The sequence below is a fragment of the Chlamydotis macqueenii genome, chromosome 5, assembly GCF_036417535.1.
Source record: "Chlamydotis macqueenii isolate bChlMac1 chromosome 5, bChlMac1.mat, whole genome shotgun sequence".
Lineage (NCBI taxonomy): Eukaryota > Metazoa > Chordata > Aves > Otidiformes > Otididae > Chlamydotis > Chlamydotis macqueenii.
Genome location: NC_141560.1, coordinates 19788316 through 19810480, shown reverse-complemented (window position 1 = coordinate 19810480; position 22165 = coordinate 19788316). Strand labels below are relative to the sequence as shown.

Below are 22165 nucleotides of genomic sequence, written 5' to 3'. Positions count from 1 at the left end.
GTGACTGGGGGCAAAGAAAACCAAATGCCAACAGAAGTGATATTGTAAGTGACATTAGTGCTTCAGTATACATTTCTATCATTTTCTTGAATCACTACAGCAACAATATCTAGAACACCAACAAAACATCCTATAGACTGCTAGATGTAAAATTTTAGCGTGACACAAACTGTAACTAAAGTCATAGATATATGTAAGCAGCATTCTAAGTACTATGAAACTGTAGGTTACTTCCAAGTAGTTTTTATGAACATTTGGACAACTAGCAAACGCAATTTCTGTACTTCACTGTTTTATACTGTAGATCTTGCTGTCTCTTCTAAGCTCTCTTAAAGCATTACTCTTCCCTGTTAAGAACTGCTGTGCTACAGAAAAGACCTGGTTACTGGTTTATTGGTTTAAAAGAAAAAAAAATACATCTCTCTGTCTACAACGTCACAGTATGTTTTACATTAACTTTGAAGGACTACATGACCTTCATACTAATAGGCATGATCAAATTTCTTTTCTAGCACATAGTTCACAGTAACATACATGAAACAATCTTTTTGGGTTTTTTAAGTCTTTTCTTGTTCAAAACATTGGTAAATTTCCTACCTTATTGGTATATGAAAAGTGATAAACTTATTTTTACCTTTATATCCCTGGTCTGTTTCCCTGAGATCAATCACAGTAATTGGTTTAAAATTTAAGTCCCACAAGCGAACACAGCCATCCCTGCCACCAGTGGCAAAACCCTCTTCGCATGCATTCATGCTGAAAATTCCTGCCTAAGGAGAGAATAAAGTTATTTTTAACAATATACACTGATTGGAGATATCAATATAGAAAGTGGAACTCCTGTCCATGCCAGCGTTGATTGTGTTCCTGTCTTCCTACCTTGTTACGTTGTTGAAAACAGCATAAACGTATGCAACTAACACAAGCTTTAAATATGGAAAAGTTAGAAATGGAAACAAACTCAAAACGAGCAGAATTCACATTCATTGACAAACAGTAACATAAGAGAACCATTGTAATACTGCTTTCATCCTCATTATGATGATTCTAACAACGCTGCTTTTTAGAAAGAGTTCAGTTTAGTTTCGTATCCTCTGGCCTTAGGGCCTGGTCTGAGTCTTACAGAGTCAGCAGGAAGATTCCCACAGAACTCCGTTAGGTTTGGCTGAGAGCCTTTGTTGCTGTTACTCAGCTTCTATGCAATCAAGCAAAAAACATTGAGAATTTTTTTTATATTTTAAGCCAAGGAAGATTGATTTAAAATTTAAGGTTAGAAGTAAAATATTAGAAAAACAGGGATCAATTAACACCGTTTAAAATACAGAATATAAGCTCTTATTTTAAAGGTGCACATCAGGAAACAAAATCTAACACATTTTAACTCACTTGATAGATGTCTTCTTCAGGATAACAAAGAGTAAGGATGATACATCTATTATTAAAATAAAGATACTGCATCCACATAGCCAGTACATTGGATGTAAACACAATACATTATCTAAACAGCATACACCTTTTTTAAGTACCTACACAACTCACTAGTCTTATTGTCAGAAGTAGCTCACATATTTCAGTAAGCAAAGCTACTGAAAGGGCAACTTTGGCTAATAAGCCTATGAGAAGCTAAAAAAATTGTTCTATATTTAATGAAAATATTTAATATTCAGGTATGACAAAAGAAAACAGGAGAGTATTAAAAAAAAAAAAAAAGGAAGGGAAAATCTGTCTCTCACTCCTGTCCAAAAGAAGGTAGAACAGCCAATAACAGACATACACATTCTATAATACTGCTCTAAAATTTCACTTTTGTACAGAAGCAAATGTAAAGTTCCAACCCTTTCTTTGGTTGGGGGTCTGAATTTTAGAGTAATTAAAATTAAGCATATTAACCCCAAAAGTGAAAGCAATCTGCAAAGGAGAGATTGGCTTTGGGGGTGAAACAAAGCTGTATACCTACAGAACACATTAGCATCCAGCATTGTGGCTTGTGAGAATTCCCAGGTACTCATGACTATTCTCTCCTACCAAGATGGTTTTTCTTCTTAAATTATAACTAAGGAAAATATCATAATGGACCGATCACAATGAAATATAGACTGTGTTTGCTTTGCCAGCATCAGATAACAAGGAAAGCATTTTTCAAATTTAGTAAAAAGAAATCTCTCACCTTTCACAAAAAAAAAAAAAAAGCATAGAATGTCAAATCACAATCAAAACTGAAAGACTAGGGTGACTGAACTCAAAACTTTTGATGTGTCACGTCCATCCTCAGGATACAGATTTCTAAGACAAGCCATATTTTCAGGAGCAGTACATACCTAGTCAGAAATGTAGTGGAATTTTTAAGTCATAAGCAGATTAGAAGACTGACTCTCATTATCTCTAATGTCCTGAAAATCCTCTGTTTCTTTAGGAACCTAGAGATTTTTTAAAATATAACCCAAAAATGTATTTGTTTCTCTGTGTACATCTCTGTTTGTCTGGTTTACTGCATTAACCTCTAGTGTCATCGAGTAAATAAAAGGCTAGAGGAATTTTTGCCCATTTTGTACCATATACTGAATTTTGCCCAACTTCTGCCATAGTTAAATCTTTTAAAGCTCTTTTTGGAATACAACCCTGATAATAGAATTATTCTCTTTTCTCTAATTAACTCCTTCCAAAATCCATTATTTAATTAGTCAGTATTTAAAAAAGAATCAGACATTTGGCGATGTGGGAAGCTGGCTGAATGTTTTGAAGATAAGATCAGTGGATCCAGGATTAATCTGTTTTCCATTTCACAGAATATCCTTATCTTGAAAAGGACATACTGGTTGTCAAGGAGATTTGGCAGATGTTGTGCTTCCTCAATCTCCTGAAATGCAACAGGACATTCTCATTTCAGTCTATGTGCCACTGGAATAGAAGAATTAGATGAAACCTAGAAAAAAGGTCTCTTATTAATGGGGACTGTAAGTACCCAACAGAAGAAGCTGAGCTTAACTACTCTTTGTTTAATTGTGAGGCCCACACTTAATAGGGAAAAAGCAGATTTTTTACTCTGATAGCTTAGCCTGTCATAATTCTTCCACTAAAACTTTCCTTTTAGAAACCATCAAGATTGTTAATGCAAATTAACTTTGGAGTTTTCATGCTTCTCTTAATCCTTCAGCCTGAAATTGTTATTAACATAATTTGATTCTTGATGGTCAATAGTCTTTTAGCAGTAATGAGAGGCAAGCAGTTGCACTGACTTTGTTTGATCCAACTGAATCATGTGAGCAACAAAGACTGAATATGCTCCTGAATCAAAATAAGTGATGTAGATCAAATTCTTCCACTTCAAAAATTACAAAGTTTGAGATACAGACTGTAATTTTTCATTACACTTCCTAATGCATGGAAAAATTCTGGAAATAACATCTCAAATTGATCAGCAGTTTTCTCAAAATGTAGAGTATTTCCTATTTTTCCAATATACCTAGCTGGTATCACATCTGTTGTTGTGATTTAACCCCAGTCACCAACTGAGTACCACACAGCTGCTCGTTCCCCCTCCCTCGCGGCAAGGGGGAGAAAACTGGAAAGAAACTGGTTAACAGGGAAGGTCCCAGATGACTGGAGGCCCGCCAATGTCACGCTCATCTACAAGAAGGGTCGGAAGGAGGATCCAATGAACTGTCAAGGCTGGCCTTAGTACCTGGGAAGATTATGAAGCGGTTCATCTTGAGTGTGCTCACCAGGCATGTGCAGGACAACCAGGGGATCAGGCGCAGCTAGCATGGGTTCCTGAAAGGCAGGTCCTGTTTGACCAACCTGACCTCCTTCTATGACCAGGTGACCTGCCCAGTGGATGAGGGAAAGGCTGTGCATGTGATCTACCTGGACTTCAGCAAAGCCTTTGACACTTCCTCCCACAGCGTTCTCCTAGAGAAGCTGGTAGCTCATGGCTTAGACAGCTGTACTCTTCACTGGATAAAAAACTGGCCAAGCCCAGAGAGTTGTGGTGAACAGAGTTAAATCCAGTTGGCGGCCAGTCACAAGCAGCGTTCCTCAGGACTCAGTTTTGGGGCCTGTCTTGTTTAGTATCTTTATCAACAACCTGGATGAGGGGATTGAGTGCTCCCTCAGTAAGTTTGCAGATGACACCAAATTGGGTGGGAGTGTTGATCTGCTCAAGGGTAGGAAGGCTCTGCAGAGGGATCTGAATAGGCTGGATTGATGGGCCAAGGTGAACTGTATGAGGTTCAACATAGCCAAGTGCCAGGTCCTCCACTTCGGTCACAACAACCCCATGCAATACTACAGGCTTGGAGAAGAGTGGCTGGAAAGATCCCTGTAGAAAAGGGACCTGGGGGTGCTGGTTGACAGTCAGCTGAACATAAGCCAGCAGTATGCCCAGGTTGCCAAGAAGCCCAACAGCATTGTAGCTTGTATCAGGAACAGTGTGGCCAGCAGGAGTAGGGAAGTGATTGTGCCCCTGTACTCAGCACTGATGAGGCCACACCTCAAATACTGTGTTCAGTTTTGGGCCCCTCAGTACAAGAAGGACATTGAGATGCTGGAGCACATCCAGAGAAGGGCAACAGAGCTGGTGAAGGGTCCAGAGCACATGTCTTATAAGAAGTGGCTGAGGGAACTGGGATTGTTTAGTCTAGAGAAAAGGAGGCTGAGAGACCTCATCACTCTCTACAACTACCTGAAAGGAGGTTGTAGGGAGGCAGGCATTGATCTCTTCTTCCAATTAACTAGTGGTAGGACAAGAGGAAATGGCCTTAAGTTGCATCAGGTTTAGAGTTGATATTAGGAAAAATTTATTTACTGAAAGAGTGGTCAAGCATTGGAACAGGCTGCCCAGGGGAGTGGTGGAGTCACCAGCTCTGGAGGTGTTCAAAAAACATGTAGACGTAGCACTTCGTGACATGGTTTAGCAGACAGGGTGGTGTTGGACTGATAGTTGGACTTGATCTTAGAGGTCTTCTTCTACCTTAATGATTCCATTCTATTCTATTCTAAAGGAAAACTCATGGGTTGAGATAAGGACAGTTTACTAGGACAGCAAAGGAAGAGATAATAAACATAGATAATAATAGCAATAATAATAATAGAATATACAAAACAAATTACGGACAATTTCTCACCACCCAATGACCAATACAGCCCATCCTGAGCAGCGGTCACGGAGCAGAATAGAGAATGATCTTGGAATGATCTTGAGCAGCAATTCTGGAACAGCGATTTCCAGATAAAGTGAACTCCCCACCAGTCAACCCTCCCTTATATACTGAGCATGACACCTATGGTATGGAATACTTCGTTTGGCCAGTTTGGGTAACTCTACTGGCTATACCCCTCCCAGCTTCTTGCATCTGCACATTAGCAAAACCTGGGAAGCTGCAAAAATTGTTGATCTCTTAGCAACAAGTAGTAACATCAGAGTATTATCAAATTCTTCACATTCTACATCCCATAATAAATTCAAAACACAGTAGCTACCGGAAAGAAAATTAGCTCCATCCCAGCCAAAACCAGGACATCTGTGTTCCCTCAAATTAAAATTAAAAAAAAAATAAAAATAAAAATAAAAGAGTTGAATGAGAGCAAACAATGAAATAAATACACAGATCTACCAGAAATGACAGCTGAAAGCTGAAGAAGTACAAGAACAACTTGACAAAGATGGTCCCTACTGCATGAATATTTTGCGACTGCTTGTATCCCAGAAGCTTCCAATAGGCAGGTGGTCTCAGGTTTCCTATTGCTGCTGGACCTATCTTGCCTCCAATGGATAAAAATCAAGTGTTAATTTATCTAAATGCAGTCATTTATATAAAATCCGCCACACTAACTCTGACTATGCAATTTCTAAAACACATGACTGCAGTTAGCTATAATTAGGACCAAGCTTGAAAGATCACGTGGAAACTTCAGAAGCAACTGACTATTACTGAGCAATATGGAGAACAGAGACATTATACAAGTTCAGTAAGAAGTGTAGTGCCTTCTTTTTACTCCTAGATACAATTCAGGACATAGATGCTGACATGTAAAGCAACACATATGTTGGGCACTTGCTCTAAGATACTGTCTCTCCCAATATATACTGCGTAGCAAGGAAACGGACTGCATACATTTAAGGTTGGTGTCAATAAGTTTACAGTGGAGAGTCACTATTGTGAAATTTAATCTTCCTACCTAACAAACCACCCACAGAACAATTAAGAAATGGGCACATTACTATATAAAAAAAAATTAAAACAGTTGCCTTAACATGTCTCATTGGCTGAAATAAGTGGATAGTTACCTTTCAAATCCATGACTAGTCTAGGTAGTAGGAGAAAAGTACTGCATGACTTAATGTGTTAGTACATGATACCAGCTTAAGACCATTCATTTAAGTTCATTATATTGTTTCCAGCTATATGTAATTAGAATTCAGCCAACTGACATAGGCGTGCAGTAGTTTTAACAGAGTGCCTGTTATTTAACCTTGAGCCTGTTATTTAACTTCAGTTTCTGACATCAATCCACACAACTTTAATGTGTACCTCTGAAAGACTATCTCAAAATAAATTATTCAACTGCTGAGAAAGCATCTTACACACATTTACTATGCAAGGCAAAGGCATAGCACACAAGAATCTTTAAAATGCTCAGTGTTTTTAAATAAGCATATTATTTTGTTTTAATACCTGAGTAACACCTTGTCTATATATTTTAACAGTCATGGACTAACTTTAATTTAGAACATGTAAGATGATAAAATAATCTATAGTCTGTTCTTTGCACTGGTACAAGAATGAGATAGCTAATAACAGATTTTTTTTTTTAGTGAAAAAAAAACAACACATTAACTTTCCAGAATCAGATGCACTGTCTACAGATAACTTCCTGAAGCACTACCAGTGCCAATGAACTTACATATGCTTTCATGTTGCTCTCTTTTCCTTCTCCCTTTTAAAACTTTCATTATTAGTATTATTATTTAGGAGAGATCAGCAAAACTAGAATTTGAGTTTCCATTGCCACCCATATGAACTCTGCATATGAACTCTGTGCCTTTACTCTTAACCCCTGTTAGTTTCCGTCTTTTCCTACTTTCCATTCCTACTTTTACATTAAGTGAACTCTCCAGTTCTCTTCCAACCAATTCTCCTTGTTATCCCAACCTATCTGCTTTCAACTTTATTTCTACTGAAACTCAAATGGGAATATGCTGAAAACTCATCTTTCCTCTGTCTGCAGTTCTGAGTATTGCTGGGGCAGAAGACAGATAATCTGGCTTAGCTATGAATTCTTCTTTTGCTTGGTAGTGTTAAGATTGCTATCTGTTTCCTCAGTAGTTTACACTGGGACAGAATGGTTTCTTTTTCACATTGATCTACTTTTAAAATAAAAAACGTCTTTTCACCAAGGGTAACTGTAACAAAGGTAGCCAGCCTTTGAAAATAACCTGTTTTATTAATGCAGATCACTGCCAGTTGGACAGACTCTATCCCCACATCACGAACGTGCTTTAGAAAATGTTTTCCTGCATCTCAGCTACCTACTGTTTGTTTACATTGCAAGAAAGGAATACATGGTACTTAACGTAAATAATGAGACATCTTTTCCTTGAATAAATTTTCAGTTCAACTCAAGCCTGTTGAGAAGCAATGATGCAGGCATGCAGAGTTGACAACTCCAACACTAGCATACTGAAAGGAAATTCATATAAACTCCCTACTATGCACACACAGTGCTTTTAACAACATATGCACATCATAAGTGTTATCATTTACACTTGTATTTTATTTTAAAAGAATAGATGAGAAGGACATTACTTAAAAGTATAAAATAACTAAATTATATGGTAATAGTTTAGTATGGCTGAAGAGGCACTCTTATTCCAAGCTGCTATATTTTTGTGTTTACAATAGTCAGACAACATTATCCTTTAAGGTAATACGTTACTGCAAAACGAGGTTTCATTTTGTTGGAAAGTAAGCTTCCAGAAGATATTTCATTGGGTTTTTTTCCTTTGAAATTGGTGAGATTTGTAGTGACTCTAATCTCTTGTGAAAATGAATTCCAAAGCAATGGACTAGTGCCCCTACTTAATTTTCAGTACTGCAAAGTACAATTCCATTGAGCGTAAAGGACACAGCCAAAAATAGAAGGCTAGATGAGACCTACTCCAAGGTCACCTGAGCTCCATCCTCTGACGCTACTGAAGATAAGGAGCAGAGCACTTCAAATTTGATCTTGCAGTCAACAAAGAACTGATACAGCACATAAGGTAATAGAGCACCAAGCTCTCATCATCCTACATTGAGCAGTTGAGTCATTTCACACTGAAACCAGTGAAAAGCATTGCATTATTCTAAGAAATAAAAATGTGGCAATTCTAAATACTCCAATATACAGGACAGCTGTCTCCTGCAGCACTAAACAGGATGGGAGGGTATTTTCCTGATCAGTTTTGGATAGGAGACAAAGCATACTGCTTCCCCTGGGAACCCAGGTCTGCATATGCAGTATAAACATTTTAAAAATTTAATTTCACTAATTTCGACATCAAAAAGTAAATGTCCACACCACCTTAGGAAGATATAGAATAGGATAAAACACTATTGAATGCTAAATACGAACACTAAAACCAGATCTGAAGGTATAGAGTAAGAATCAGGAAACATTTGAAGGCTAAAATATCCCCTCATGCTTCTTGGTTTACAATTTGGGCCTTCCTGAATACATTTAATATTTCTACAGATGCATACAGGAGGGCATGCGTAATTGCATATATATTTTATTTTTTAATATACATACACTTGTATGCATATAAAGAAATCTCAAATGCAAAATATAGTCCAGGATATGTTTCCCACACTTATGTTCTTCATAATTTTATTTTTGTTCATTATCAGATACACCGCCATTACGCACCTGTCTGAATAAGGAGTTCAATCACTTTAAAATTATTAGTTAATTGAACAAGCTGCAACTGTCCTGAATGTAAATTTCTAAATCATCAGTAAACTAAGAGTCTCCTTATTACAGACTGACTGCAACCTTTTCCACATACATCTCACTGTTTGTCCCCTCCATTCTACCTGATCAAATCATAAAGAGTGATTTTAATATTTCAGTTACATAAATGATCCAGTCCAATACTGCCAGTTAAAACAAATGCATTCTTATAAGGAAGAACAATTAACTGTTATTGATTTTTACCTGCAATTTCAAAGCTGCAATACAGGAAGTCATATGATTCTATTTTAAACTATTAATAAGGGAACTTCAAGTATTATCTAGAAAGTACAGTGCCTTCCAAAACAAAAATCAACCTTCAACCAGCAAATAATATAGCTTCATAAAGTCATCTCAGCAGTTTTCATGTCTCGTAGGTTAAAACAACCAGAAATTGAGTGGCTTTGTTTTTAAAGTGATACTTGGACAAGTTAGAAGTTGAATCTTGCATTATATTACTGTATATGACTTACTACCATGAGAGGAAATGAGGACTCTCATAGTTTGGAAAGCACAAACTAGATTGCAAACCACTAAGCCTTTTTTTGCCACCTACTTTAATCATATGCTTTGAAAGAATATGGAAAATATAATGAAAACTTATGTAGCAAAAATATAATAACTTCATAGTTGCATTAAACACTTTGATTAAAAGAAAATCAAACCAAACACTTTTGAAAAATTTTATTAAACTTTCACTGATATGTCTTCACTTTTCAAAGCTGTGTACTGTTCTAAAGCTGAATGAAGACAGTAAAAGGCAGCAACACAGGACAAGGAAGAGTGATAGAGTCAAGCTAAAATGACTGAACATCCATGTCTACAAGCGAGCTAGCTGTTTGGGCTTACATTACAGTTCATAGAATCAACAGACTCTAAAGAGCTATCAGACAATCAGCCAGTAGAACTCAATTCACAGAATAACAGATAGCTGATGTTGGAGGGAAAACTCTGAAGAGCCTCTAGCCCAAACCTCTGCTCAAAGCAGGGTCAGGTAACAGCAGGTTGCTCAGGGCTGTGTCCAGCTGTGTTGTATCTCCAAATGGACAGAGATGCAGACGGAGACTCCACAGCCTGTCTGAGGACCTGCTTCTTCATTTCAACACCAATTGCCTAAATATAGGAGTCCAGGCATTCTGAGATGCTTTTGGATTAACCAGACATCCACAAAAGAAAGTCAGATAAAGCAGATCCATATTCTTCGGGGGAGGTAGCTATATACTCAACTCCGGTATACAAAATGTCACTATACCCACGCATGGGAAATTGAAGAGTAATACATGCCTACGTAAGAGTAAACTTTAATGCATTCCAGGCTCTATTGATTACTAAGTCCTCCATCAACGATAATGGGAAACAGTACATAAATAGACATCCAAACTTATTTCTCAATCTAGCGTAACAGCAATCTTAAGCAACAGAAACGGCAGAAAGACCAATATATTAAATTAGACATACTGAGTCTCTATCACTGAAATTGTTTAGGAACACAGACCAGGTGATCTTGCACTGCCTTTTCCAGTTCTCCAAAAATCAATTTAACATTTTATATTAATCTAAAGAGATATACTTACAGCATGTGCTCCCTGTATTGTTCGTACAAGGTTGATTCCTTTCCACACATATATATCTCCATTCAGCGCACCAGAATAGGTGACTTCATCCCTCGCACAGGCTAGGCACAATATAGTCTGGAGATCACCAGTTTTGCCAAAAACACCACGTTTTGGTGTCAATGAATTCCCACACAAGCTCCAGAACTGCAACACAAAGTGATTTAGAAAGATGGTTATTTCTCTAATATCCTGTAATTTAATATGTACCTCCAAAAACACATCATCATTCATACCCTTTTCGCTGCACTAGGTCTCCAGTTGGTTAACAACTTTTTATGCTATTAACTAACATCCTTCCATAAAATCAACATAGCAGACTAGTTCAGAAGGAGTTTCAGGGTATCAGTATTAAAACAAATTGAAATTTTTCCAAATTATAACTTGAGAGTCAGTTCTATTTTCAATCATTTTTGAAAAGTGTTTCATAATAGAATTATCTGATATTTCTTTCATGTAAGACTTCCACTTTGCAAATGCTGCATTTGTACTTTCTGTTACTTTAGGCATTTGAAGATGCAAGCTAAGCTTGTAAATTTCTGATAAGGTTGCCATTTGCTCTGTTTGAAAGCGGTTAGTTTTACTGTAAACTCACCAGTTCTCATCAGAACCAGTGATCATGCAGAGCAGCCATCTAAGTTGGACATATTTGAGAACTTTCTAATAAACCATTAGCATGTGATTACAGCAGTCACATGAGAGTGAATTTCCTCCTAGGTGATCCAACATGTACTAATCCTAAAGACACGCAAAGTCTCTCATCAGAGTACAATTCTTGCCAACCAAATCGCCAGCTACACTCGGTTTCTAAGATGTCTGCAGACAAGCAGCACTTACATCTTCCCTTCAAACTCTCCTGTCCAAATACGTAAATGTGCACTGGAAAGTCAACAAGCTGCTGGAGTAATCCAGTGCAAAATGTGAAAGCATTTATTTCACCACTGCTGACAGGTTACTCTTATATTGTCTCAGCATGTTTCTCATACACGTTACAAAACTGTATTTCACAGCAAGTCTCTCTGTTACCAATAATGTATTCAAAATTCTGAGCAGATACTTCAATTAATAGAGGATAATGTAAGCAGTTACAATCAACAGATTTTTGTACTGGCAGTAATGTAATTAAGAAATAACCATATATTGATTAGACAGATCCCTGAATCTTAACTAGTATTTCTTTAACACAGGTCATAGATTATGTTGCTGCTTGAGAAGTAACTGCACAATCACTGCATAAATCAAACACCTAGTTCCAATATGGAAGTAGGCAGCATACGTAAGAAAAGCAATTCCTCAATATCAGTTCACTTGGAATTATCTACATAACTTGATTAAGTAGTATTAAAATTTGCATAAAATATAATGTGGGGAAAAAATACAATTTTATTATTAATATGAAAGTGATTATTGATATCTGAAAGAACAAAAAGGAGGGATGATTTAAGAAAAACATCAGAAAAAAACTCTTGCCTGATACAAATGCCTATAAATCTGTAGGATTCAGATTTTTAGTTAACGTTTTCTCAAAGGAAATGCCAATTATTTTTAAAATGCTCTTATTATTTAAAAGGGCTTCATAGAGTCTTAAAAATTGCTCAAATAAACTTTTGTTTATCTAAGTAGATACATTTTGACATCATAAAGCCATCTTAGATATACTAAATCACTGCTGACAAGTGACTGCTCACTACTGGCATACCAGTGCTTTTAGATCTTGAACTAGAAAAAAATATCTTGATTAATCAAACTACATGGAAATCTGTAAATGACACATGCTAAACACTATGCGAAATCCAAGATGCATGCAACCTAGCCAACACATTGAATCCTTTTTCCAATAAACCATTAATACAAATTAACATAAAAGTTCATTGTATAAAAAGCAATACATTTTTCCCACCATAGGATCCTACACACAAGAGCAATACAGAACTTTCAAGCTGCCATCTACTGCTGTTACATGGTAACACAGAAGACAGTGTATGGGAGAAGGCAGTGACTTTAGGAAACATGCTTGACCGCAAGTCAAGCATTGATAGTCCTGCTGACCAAGGTAAACCTGAAAAAGAAGCTGTTTCTGCACAGCAGTTGGAACACTGATGAAACAACATAGAGTGTCTCATACAAACATAGTTTCATAGAAACACTCTGCTCGAAAAAGACATGAACTGTCTAAATTACGAATCCTGTAACAGATACAGAGTGTTCAAAATGACAAAGGTAGGAATTAACAGCAGGAAAAAGAAAATAATTAAAACAAAGATCAAACATTTTCCTTTCTCTTTCCACTGTATCTCTATATTCTCTCAAACTGTAAGAAATAGTTTTTTAACTCCTTTCACCTCTGTAGCGTAACAACTCATTAATTGTTCAAGAATCAGAAACTTGAGTACTTGGACTCACCTTAACTGTGCACATCCTGTCTTACACTACTTGGGATTTCAAACAGCATGTTTTAGACAACCTAAATTTTAAATTGTACGGTGACCATTACATATGATATATTGACAACTGTTTCATTCCTTCTGCATTCTTTCTGTCTCCATCTTCTGAGCAGAGATGGTCTGTTTTCACCTGCATACATCTTGTAAAATGTCCAGTGTAGTCAAGTGTAACCCATGATTGCAGTTCCTAAGAAGTAATATTATTCTTACAGAGGACCTTTCATATAATTATTATATATTCCTTTTAGATTCTATTTTTATATATTTTATAGACTATGAACTACTGCGGCTTAAACATTTTAGGAATTAACATTTATTTCATTACCTTGATGTGTTTTACGCCACAGCTGACGAGCTTGTTTGGCTGATACAAATCCCACGAAATATCAAATATCTGCATAAAAAAAAACCCCAAGGATGTCAGCAGAGATGGCCTTTCTAGCATGAGATAATTAAAACAGTAAAAACTTGTAGCAAATTAACAGGCAGTCTGAAATGCCTTAATTGGAACTATTGAAATGACTTTTTAATCCTGTCATCCAATATTGAAACTGACATGTATAGCTCATACTAGTTCTGTTTGTTTGGTTTTTTAGGTAGAGTAATTACAACACATGATAAAACAACATAAAGGTTCATTTATGGACTAGAAAAAATGAAGACATTTTTTGCATTTTGATTTCCCATATGGGGATTAGGGTCTAGGAAGTGCATTAATTTTGCACTTCCCCTACATGTTTACAGTCTCAACAAACCATACACAAATAAATCGTGAGTTACATATTTTATTTTAGAAATAAAGGTATATATCTTAAATATCTTCGTTTCTTAACGCTTATCCAAGCTTTATGCAAATTCAATTTCCAAAACACAAAAAGTTCTTGTTCAGACATAGTTCTAGTATATATACACAGACATGGTTCAAAAAGCTAAAATTACATTGACACTCAAATTCTTTAGTTATACTTACTCTGTCTGTATGACCAGGAGCCATTGATAACAATTTTCCTCTTCTCCAGTCCCATACACAAACTGTGTTTTTCGAATCCAAACCAACTGAGACCAAACGCTAAAAAGGTCCAAATAAAATAAATCAATAAAAACAACTCAATATATTAATGAAAGCTAGAGTCATCATTTTGAATGATAACAAATGCATAACATACTTGAGTTAGATGCAATAGTTACATTTCGATATAGAAGAGAACTAAAGATACAAAGCTTCCACAGACACATCTCTTCAGTTACGATACGATGATCATAAAGAAGTAAGATCTTCTTGGATAACAATATATTCCTGATTTAAAATGTTTAATATATATATATATAGCACACATGGTAAGCAGCAGTCAGGAGATATTTGCAAAAAGGAATAATCTCACTGAAGTTAATGAAACTACATGTGTTTACCTTAACTACATATAACTTGCAGAAATTAAGTACTTATTTTACAAGTTCAGGAGATACAAAGAAAAAAATATTTTCTTCAAACTTCTTGGAAACAAACAAAAGATTAAAAGCAGTTTAAAGCTTTAAGAGACTTTTGTTTGATTCTTCAAAACATATATGAGTAACTATTCCTTTCTGAATCCTTTCTCAAACCAGAATCCAACAAGACCCCAAATTAACAAATTTCATGAAGCTCTTAATATTCAGAAAGAACCTGAAACCAGTTAAACTGTAAAACCAGGAAGGACAAAAAGACTGTTCCAAGAAAATATTGAAAAATAAAAGTCTGAGATCTTCCTATGCTCTGCAGCCTGTCTTTTTTTCAACTGTGAAGGTATTTTACACAGATTTCTTTACACAAATCTTTGACCATATTAGCCAACAGTCCACTTTTACTGTATCTGTTAATCACTGAAAATGTTATTTTTCCTACAGAAATTCTCAACAGAAAGACTAACATTATTAAAGATCAGATAAAAAGAAACTGAGTGATTTTGAGTTTTGTTTTCAAAGAAAATTAACTCTTTTTGTTCAATTTATGCATGAACTGTGACATCTTAATTTTGATAAATTGAAGTCTTGCAAACCATTAGGACAAAGGTATTTTCATTGTTCAGCAGTTAGTACCTACACACACCGAAAACAAATTCAGTTTCAATTTCTATGTTGATTATCAAAGTGAGTTTGTAAAAGCAAAAGCAAACCCCAAACTTAAGAAATTTTTTTCCCAAAGACTGAAATCAATTTTCAATAACATTATTTCTTCACAGTCTGAAGAGGTCCAAGATTATGAGATGAAAAAGAAACAAGTTAAATACGATTGCTATCCATGCTCCCTATTTATTAATGCCTACTTCAATTTTTTAGATACTAAAAGTCAAACCTTTCTATTCCATCTTTGAAAATATTCTCAGAAGGAACATCAGTTTCGAATCCAGCTACACTTCCAAGCAGTTCAATTCCAGTCCTACTGCAGAACGAGAGGCATAAATGCAGACTAGTTTTACAATTACTGCATACTCATCACAAAAAAATTTGGGTGGTGCTTTTCCAGACATAAGCCGATACACTGACTTCTCAAAAAGAGACATTAAATGATGTTCTCTGTTCTTCTAAGAACTAGAAAATTTTGTTACCAACCAGCATACCCACAGAGCGGAGTGGAGCTCAGAGAACAGCAAACACCCTGCAAGCTTGGGGAGAAATGTATCATAAATGAAGCTGAACTTCTCTCAACACCAGGGAGAGTAGAGGGTAACCTTGGTGTTACAGAACAAAGCTGCACCAGTGAATTATCAGCTTCTCCAAGACAATTAACAAAGGATAATAAATAAGAAATAAAAAATGTCTGATAGCCAGACCAGTTTGGAGTGGAGAGGAGAGTCTGTATGTGGCACAGACCAACAAGAAGTATAAAAACTGAACAACTAATAAAACAAACTTTGAAGAGGGCATTGGGCTTGACCTGACTTCAATTGACATATTCCTTCCTGGTGACTCAAGATGCCCAGCATTGTGCCAGTGATCATACAGAAACCAGTAAATAGGAACCACATTTTTCTTGTGATTCATCTGTACAATGCAATTGCTCATGTTGTGATTTCAGTAGATGGCTGTATCACTCTACTAAATCAAAATTCCATGTAATGCCAAATATATCAAATAAGAGTGTTTAATATCAAACATTATATCCTCTTAAAGAACCTGGTCAGCAACTCTGACAAATCTGGATTTAAAACGATAGGCAAGATGTAAACATATTTTGAAGATCTTTCTGAAATAGATTTGTGTTTTACTTTATTTCCATATGGAGACAATTCTGGAGATGCAGATCTTGAAAAACCTGTATCCAGCTTTCCTTTGGGACCACAAAATTCTAATAAATGTCACCAAAAAAAAGGTGATCATACAGAAACATTGAGGAAAGCAGACAGTCTAAATTCTGACCATTTACAGTTTTAAACATAAGAATCAGTACTAGGCACTCCTAGAACAAATCACAGATCTACAGTCCCATATACAAATCTCTCCAATATACACAGAGGAGGCGTAACTCCATTCTAAAAAAGATTTAGGAGACTTCAGTCCTAATAAGATACATTTTGACTATAAATTGCTAAGGCTGTTCAAGTGAGGAAGTGCCACGAGTTTACATACACAACAATATAGTGAAAAGATATCGCTGTCAAGTAGAAATGACGTTCCAGAAAGAAGCTGACTCTAGATGTTGGCTCTTTAAACAATGAGAAACCTACATGACAAAATCTGTAGATTATTCCAACAAACTCAAGGCCTCCCTACAACAATTACAGAATGTTTTAACAGAAACAACTTACATCTAGGCCTTCTTCTATTTGTGTTCAATAGGGTTCCATTTTATATTGTCTTAATAAGGACAGCAACCGGTCTCTACAATACATCCTCACTTGAGAAAGCAGTAGTAAGCAACAGATACTGACCTTTTTAAAAAGCAAAAGGAACTGAAAAATACAGCTAAATCTGAATACCACATTGCAAGGCTAAGCAGGAGGGGAAGAAGTGCTGCATAAGACCAGGAGAGCACAATTGCAGAAAAGGGACTTTCATGGCTACTATCTCTTCAGCTGCTACCTAATGTGTATTTTCCATTTCTAATACATCAATCAAGAAAGCCTTCTTACTCATAGGAGCAAGTGTCCAGTAAAAATGATCTCCCATATAAGCAGCAGCTCTGAGAACCAATTTACTCCGCAGAGAATGTTTTAACAAAATTATAATCCAATAAAACGTTTTTCTTGACTCTAAGATCCAGGATACATGAGTCTGAACAAACAACCAAAATGTGCAGAGCCACCAATGCATACCAAATGCATGGCAGAGAAGGAGATGGTGCCTGAAGACATTCAGAGTCCAAGACAAGTAACACAGTGGGATTGCCATCATTTTGTGCACAAGACATGTCCCCGCACAGAGGAGGTCCATTATCTCCAGCCATTTTGTGTAACCCTCAACTGTGTCACACAGACAAGAATCTCCCTACCACCTTATCTTCATTCAAAACTCTTTTGAAGTTATACTTTTCTTGCCAAACGTGCATATTTGTCAGTCACTACTAACGCCAACTTTTTTCTTCAACTTGAGAATAAGCAGATAAAACCTGAGTTAATAAACTTCCATAAAAAAAAAAGCTACATAATGATTTCTGACAGATAAACAATTTATTTGTTTGGAAAAAAAGAATGTTAATTACATACCTGACCATCTAAATCAAAAGCCAAGCAAGCTATACCATGTGTGTGAACATCTTTCAGAACAGATACAGTTTGCACAGTGTACGAGTCCCACACGCAGATGTACGGTTCTTTTCCAACTTGACCTGTTGCCACCAACACACGTTCAGGATGCAAAGCAAGGCTGCCAAAGAAAAAGATATAAAATATTTTTGCATGAAACTTTTACATTTGCCTAGCTGGCTGCAATACTATTTTTCCTTAAAAATGATTTTACAGTATTTTCCCAATGACAGTAGGTATTAATGAGTCATTTTCTACCACAGATTCCACAATAGCTGTAGAATTCCATTAATACAGTACATGCCACCACCTTTCCTGAATTTGAATCTTCAAGCCTCCACCAATTAAACTGATCGCAGAGTAGTCATTAATCCTCTGTTCCAAGACACGGAGTTTATTAAGTCAAGTCAAATTTTCATGCACTAAAAAAAAAAAAAAAAAAAAAAAAAAAAAAAAATCTATTTTCCCTTTCTTTCTATTTCTAAGCATTCAAAAACACAAAGGACGGGCAACAACAGTCTGTGTTTAGCTAACTACACATCTATCACCAATGGAGAGAGATTTGCATCTCCAGAAGTACTTAATTCCACATACTATGTGACGTCCTTTTCATGAGAGGACTGAATAGCCTTCTGAAGTTCCCTCTTCACTTATCATACAGCAAACCAAAGCATGACAAGCTTAGACTAGATGTTATGACTTGACTTCAGAACACTGAACCGAAGCAAGACAAAAATTACATTACATGTCTTAATTTTAATACAGAACAATTGAGAATAGTTGATTTTGAATAACTTCACATTTCTAACATTACAGAGAATCTTCTCGTAAGTTTGTATTTCAGGGTATTTCAAAGTCCACAGAAGACCATCACAACTGTTTTGTCACATCTGGAACCAAGCTAGAAAGCATGCTAGTCAGCAAGATTGTTTGTTTTGTTTATGCAAGCAAGCTGCCAGGGGAGACATAAGGTCTGAAGATTCGTATTTCATAATACAGAACAGTAAGAATATATTCTTATAGAAACCCAAACAGGCTACTGAATGACACTCTACACAGACTAGGTACAGCAGTCCAAAATAATGTGAGCAACACCACGTGAGTCAGGAAGACAAAATTTTAAAAGTTAGCTATTTAATTTGGCTAAAAAATTTCCTCTCTTAACTAATGACAGAGTAACAACCTTGACAGACTGGCAGACAGAACCACTAACATATACTAAATTTATTTATCTTCTCTACATCACTAGGAGAGGAGAAAGGTTAAGCACTTTGCAATGGTAAGATGATCATACACCTGAACATGCATAAATGCAAATAGTGAAGACAAGGGGAGTCTACAAACACAGATGACCGGGGGGGCGGAGGGGGGAAAAAAACTAACTCAAAAGATCTACACAGTTTTCTATATACAAAAAGAGCAAAACAAAACCATGTTAGAAGTTCCTTAATATTTAATGAAGTCATACCACACTAAACAATACACTTTTATATTTTTTTCTATTTCAATATAGTATTTCAGTTTATATTGCTTGACAAATTCCACGTGCACAACTGAGAGGAACTTTTAAGTTCAAGGTTTCCACAAAATGTAAAAGGTCTCTTGATTTCTCAACTTCTCTGTGAGAATTCCTCTTCTTTCCTACTCTGCGTTATCCTCAGCACCGAAAGTAGCAACCAACATTTCCCCACTTTGCTTCTCTTCAATTCCAGAGTTATTTCTCTGCTTCTTCCCTTCCTTTTTTGACAGAGCAACTTCGTAATTAAAAAAAAAAAATACAGAAAGGAGCTGGTAGGCAAAACTTATCACATTTCACTTCAGTTCTGCCACCTAATCCTGACCAACACCTGCACATCTCCCAGAGCACACCCAGGCAGATGGTATACACCTGGGGAAAAAGGAAAAGCATCTGGAAGGGGAGAAAATGCTGCATTCAAAATCATCTAATTTTTACAATGACAGAGAGAGGGAGGGATAATACCACACAGACAATAAAGAAATTCAGTAAGAGAAAGGAAGTGAAAAGAATAAGCAAGGAAAAAAAAAAAAAAAGAGACTGAAACTAAGAGAAAAAGCAAAACCACAGCAATCTTATGACTGATTCATGGCCTCTTAGCTCTGTTATACTACATTGTGCAGTTTCAGGCAAGTGAAAACCACCTCACAACTGCAACGTTGAAAAATGCTCACACCTCAGCCTGGACACGCACACATGCAAAAGCACTCCCACGCCACACCTGACAAAACACTTTCCAGCGACCAAAGATTAGCTTAGCACATTTTTAAGTAAAGACCAGAAGCAACAAATGCAATGCATCAGAGATGGAAAGGACAACGCTAAAGGCACTACCAAGGGCCAGGAAAACATTGTCTTACCCAAGTGTGCCAACTAATTCTACTTGAAGTGTATTAGTGTATAGACAAAGTTTCCTCTCTTCCTAATTAATAAATGGCAAATAATAACTAATAACAATATCATAGTATTAGTTCTTTCTATACCATGATATAAAATACTTAAACAACTTAGCTCCAATTCTGCCTTGATATGGGACAATGCAGCACACATTAAGATCCAAAGCCTCTATTTTAATCACAACAGACAACACTGTAGGGTTACCAATGTCCTTCCCCTAACACTTCAGTCTCTACAGTAAATTACTAACAATTTTTCTAGACAGTCATTGAAAGCAGAAGAAAATAAACATACAATAAATATTTAAAAACAGCAAGCTTTTTTTTAAAGTGCCAATACGCAGGAATTTCAGGGAAACTGAGCAGTAGAGTTGTCGGCAGTGGCTGAAGAAATACTTACCGGAAAACACCTTCCCTCACCATTTCTTCCAGACCAAGGAGCGAAGGATAGGTTAAAGTACCATTTGTAAGTATTTTATCTCACTGGCTATTAGGACAAATGGAAAAGGGAAGCATGGAAAGAGTCAAGGGATTGCCATTTCTATTACCAACACTAACAAAAGGAACTGGCACACTTATTTATACGATTTTCATATGAACCGTAGATGATAAGATACTTTTCCTTAATAGTCAAGCCTTGGCTATTATTACACCCACAAGGAGCCATGCAGAATTCCGGGTTTGAAATTTTGAGTCCTGATCAAAACTCAAGGATTAGACTCCAGTTTTAAGCAATATGGAGATCCTCTTCAGTTCTTCCATTGGACTATGAGTGATTAAGAAATCCTCACAGGCGTAACAATTAATAAAAAAATGTAGTATCTTGGTCTAACCCCTAGAGTTAAAGCATTGATACAACTCACATATTCAGGAACATTCATTATTAAAACAGTCCTGAGTAACGTATTGTAAATAGCTTCTTAGTACAGAAAGAAAAAATATAACTAGAATAGATGCCTGGAAATGGATAACCATAAATGTTTGCTATACAGGCACTACGTTGACTCATGAGCATGATGCAGTTAACAGGATAAAACAATGGGTGCGAGTTGTCTCTGGATACCCCAAGTGAGGTGTCTCCCAAGACATCTTTACAGAGGTGTTAACAGTGTACAACTTCTGGGATGGTATTTGAAGTAGCTACTTACTATCCATCCAGTCAGTCCCTAAAGACAGGCAGAAAAGTGTAAGTGCGGCTCAACTTTTAAGACAGCTTCCAGATCTGTTGGTGTGAGCCTGTGGACTTAAGGACACTGACATCTTCACATGGATTTTCTTGCATTTTTTCTCCTAGGGAGAAGGAGGAGATTGCTTAGTGGAATGAGAAGCTCTGCACTCAGAAGGAGAGATGGTGTTCCTTTTACTGCTCTGGTAATGAAAGCTGTGATGACCTATCCAGACTGCTGAAACTGTACTTGCATCTAGCCCACACAGCTAGACTGAAAACTTGTGCCCAGTTTCTTTCCTCTTCCTTGAATGATGACTAAGCTGATGAATGAGATATTGCTGCTTGTTCAAAAAAGGAAACAAATATTCTGAACAAGACAAGCTCTTGCTTGCCTCTGGCCTTTCTGATCTGGGCTTTTCAAGAACAGATGTTAGATCTAACACTGTCTCTGAAGAGGCAGATATGAAGGAAAATGTCCAAAAGGCAAATGTAACCATGAAACAAAGCATGAACTAGGCTAACAAACTGCTAGGTCAAATTAATTTTGAAACTGGCTATAAAATTTGATACTTCTCAGAAGAGTTCAGAAGTAGAAAATTTGAAAAATCCATCACTATTGCAACAAAACCAAATAGCTGGACCTGTAGAGAACTGAGATTTCCAGTGACATCTCCAACTGACAGGTTTTTCCTAGACAGATATTCAAAGCAGGCTGAAATACAGTATTACAATTTTATACAGTATACTCAATTTCTCAGCTTAGTGCATTCAAGATCCTCTTTTATACTTCACACAGAAAAGGTTCTTTCTCCCTTT

The 22165-nt window shown here is 36.4% G+C and overlaps 1 protein-coding gene across 3 annotated transcripts in view; it reads right to left on the bottom strand.

The window, feature by feature from the left end:
- The window catches only part of EML5 (EMAP like 5), a 113439-nt gene that overhangs the window by 70649 nt on the left and 20625 nt on the right, over nucleotides 1–22165 (bottom strand). For all 3 annotated transcript variants that reach the window (XM_086748363.1, XM_086748362.1, XM_086748361.1), the window contains exons 2-6: nucleotides 17731–17890; nucleotides 14019–14117; nucleotides 13374–13442; nucleotides 10566–10751; nucleotides 635–770 (exon numbers count right to left, since the gene is read on the bottom strand). In XM_086748363.1, the coding sequence (XP_086604489.1) occupies nucleotides 635–770; nucleotides 10566–10751; nucleotides 13374–13442; nucleotides 14019–14117; nucleotides 17731–17890 (650 nt within the window). The remainder of the gene's footprint in view (nucleotides 1–634; nucleotides 771–10565; nucleotides 10752–13373; nucleotides 13443–14018; nucleotides 14118–17730; nucleotides 17891–22165) is intronic.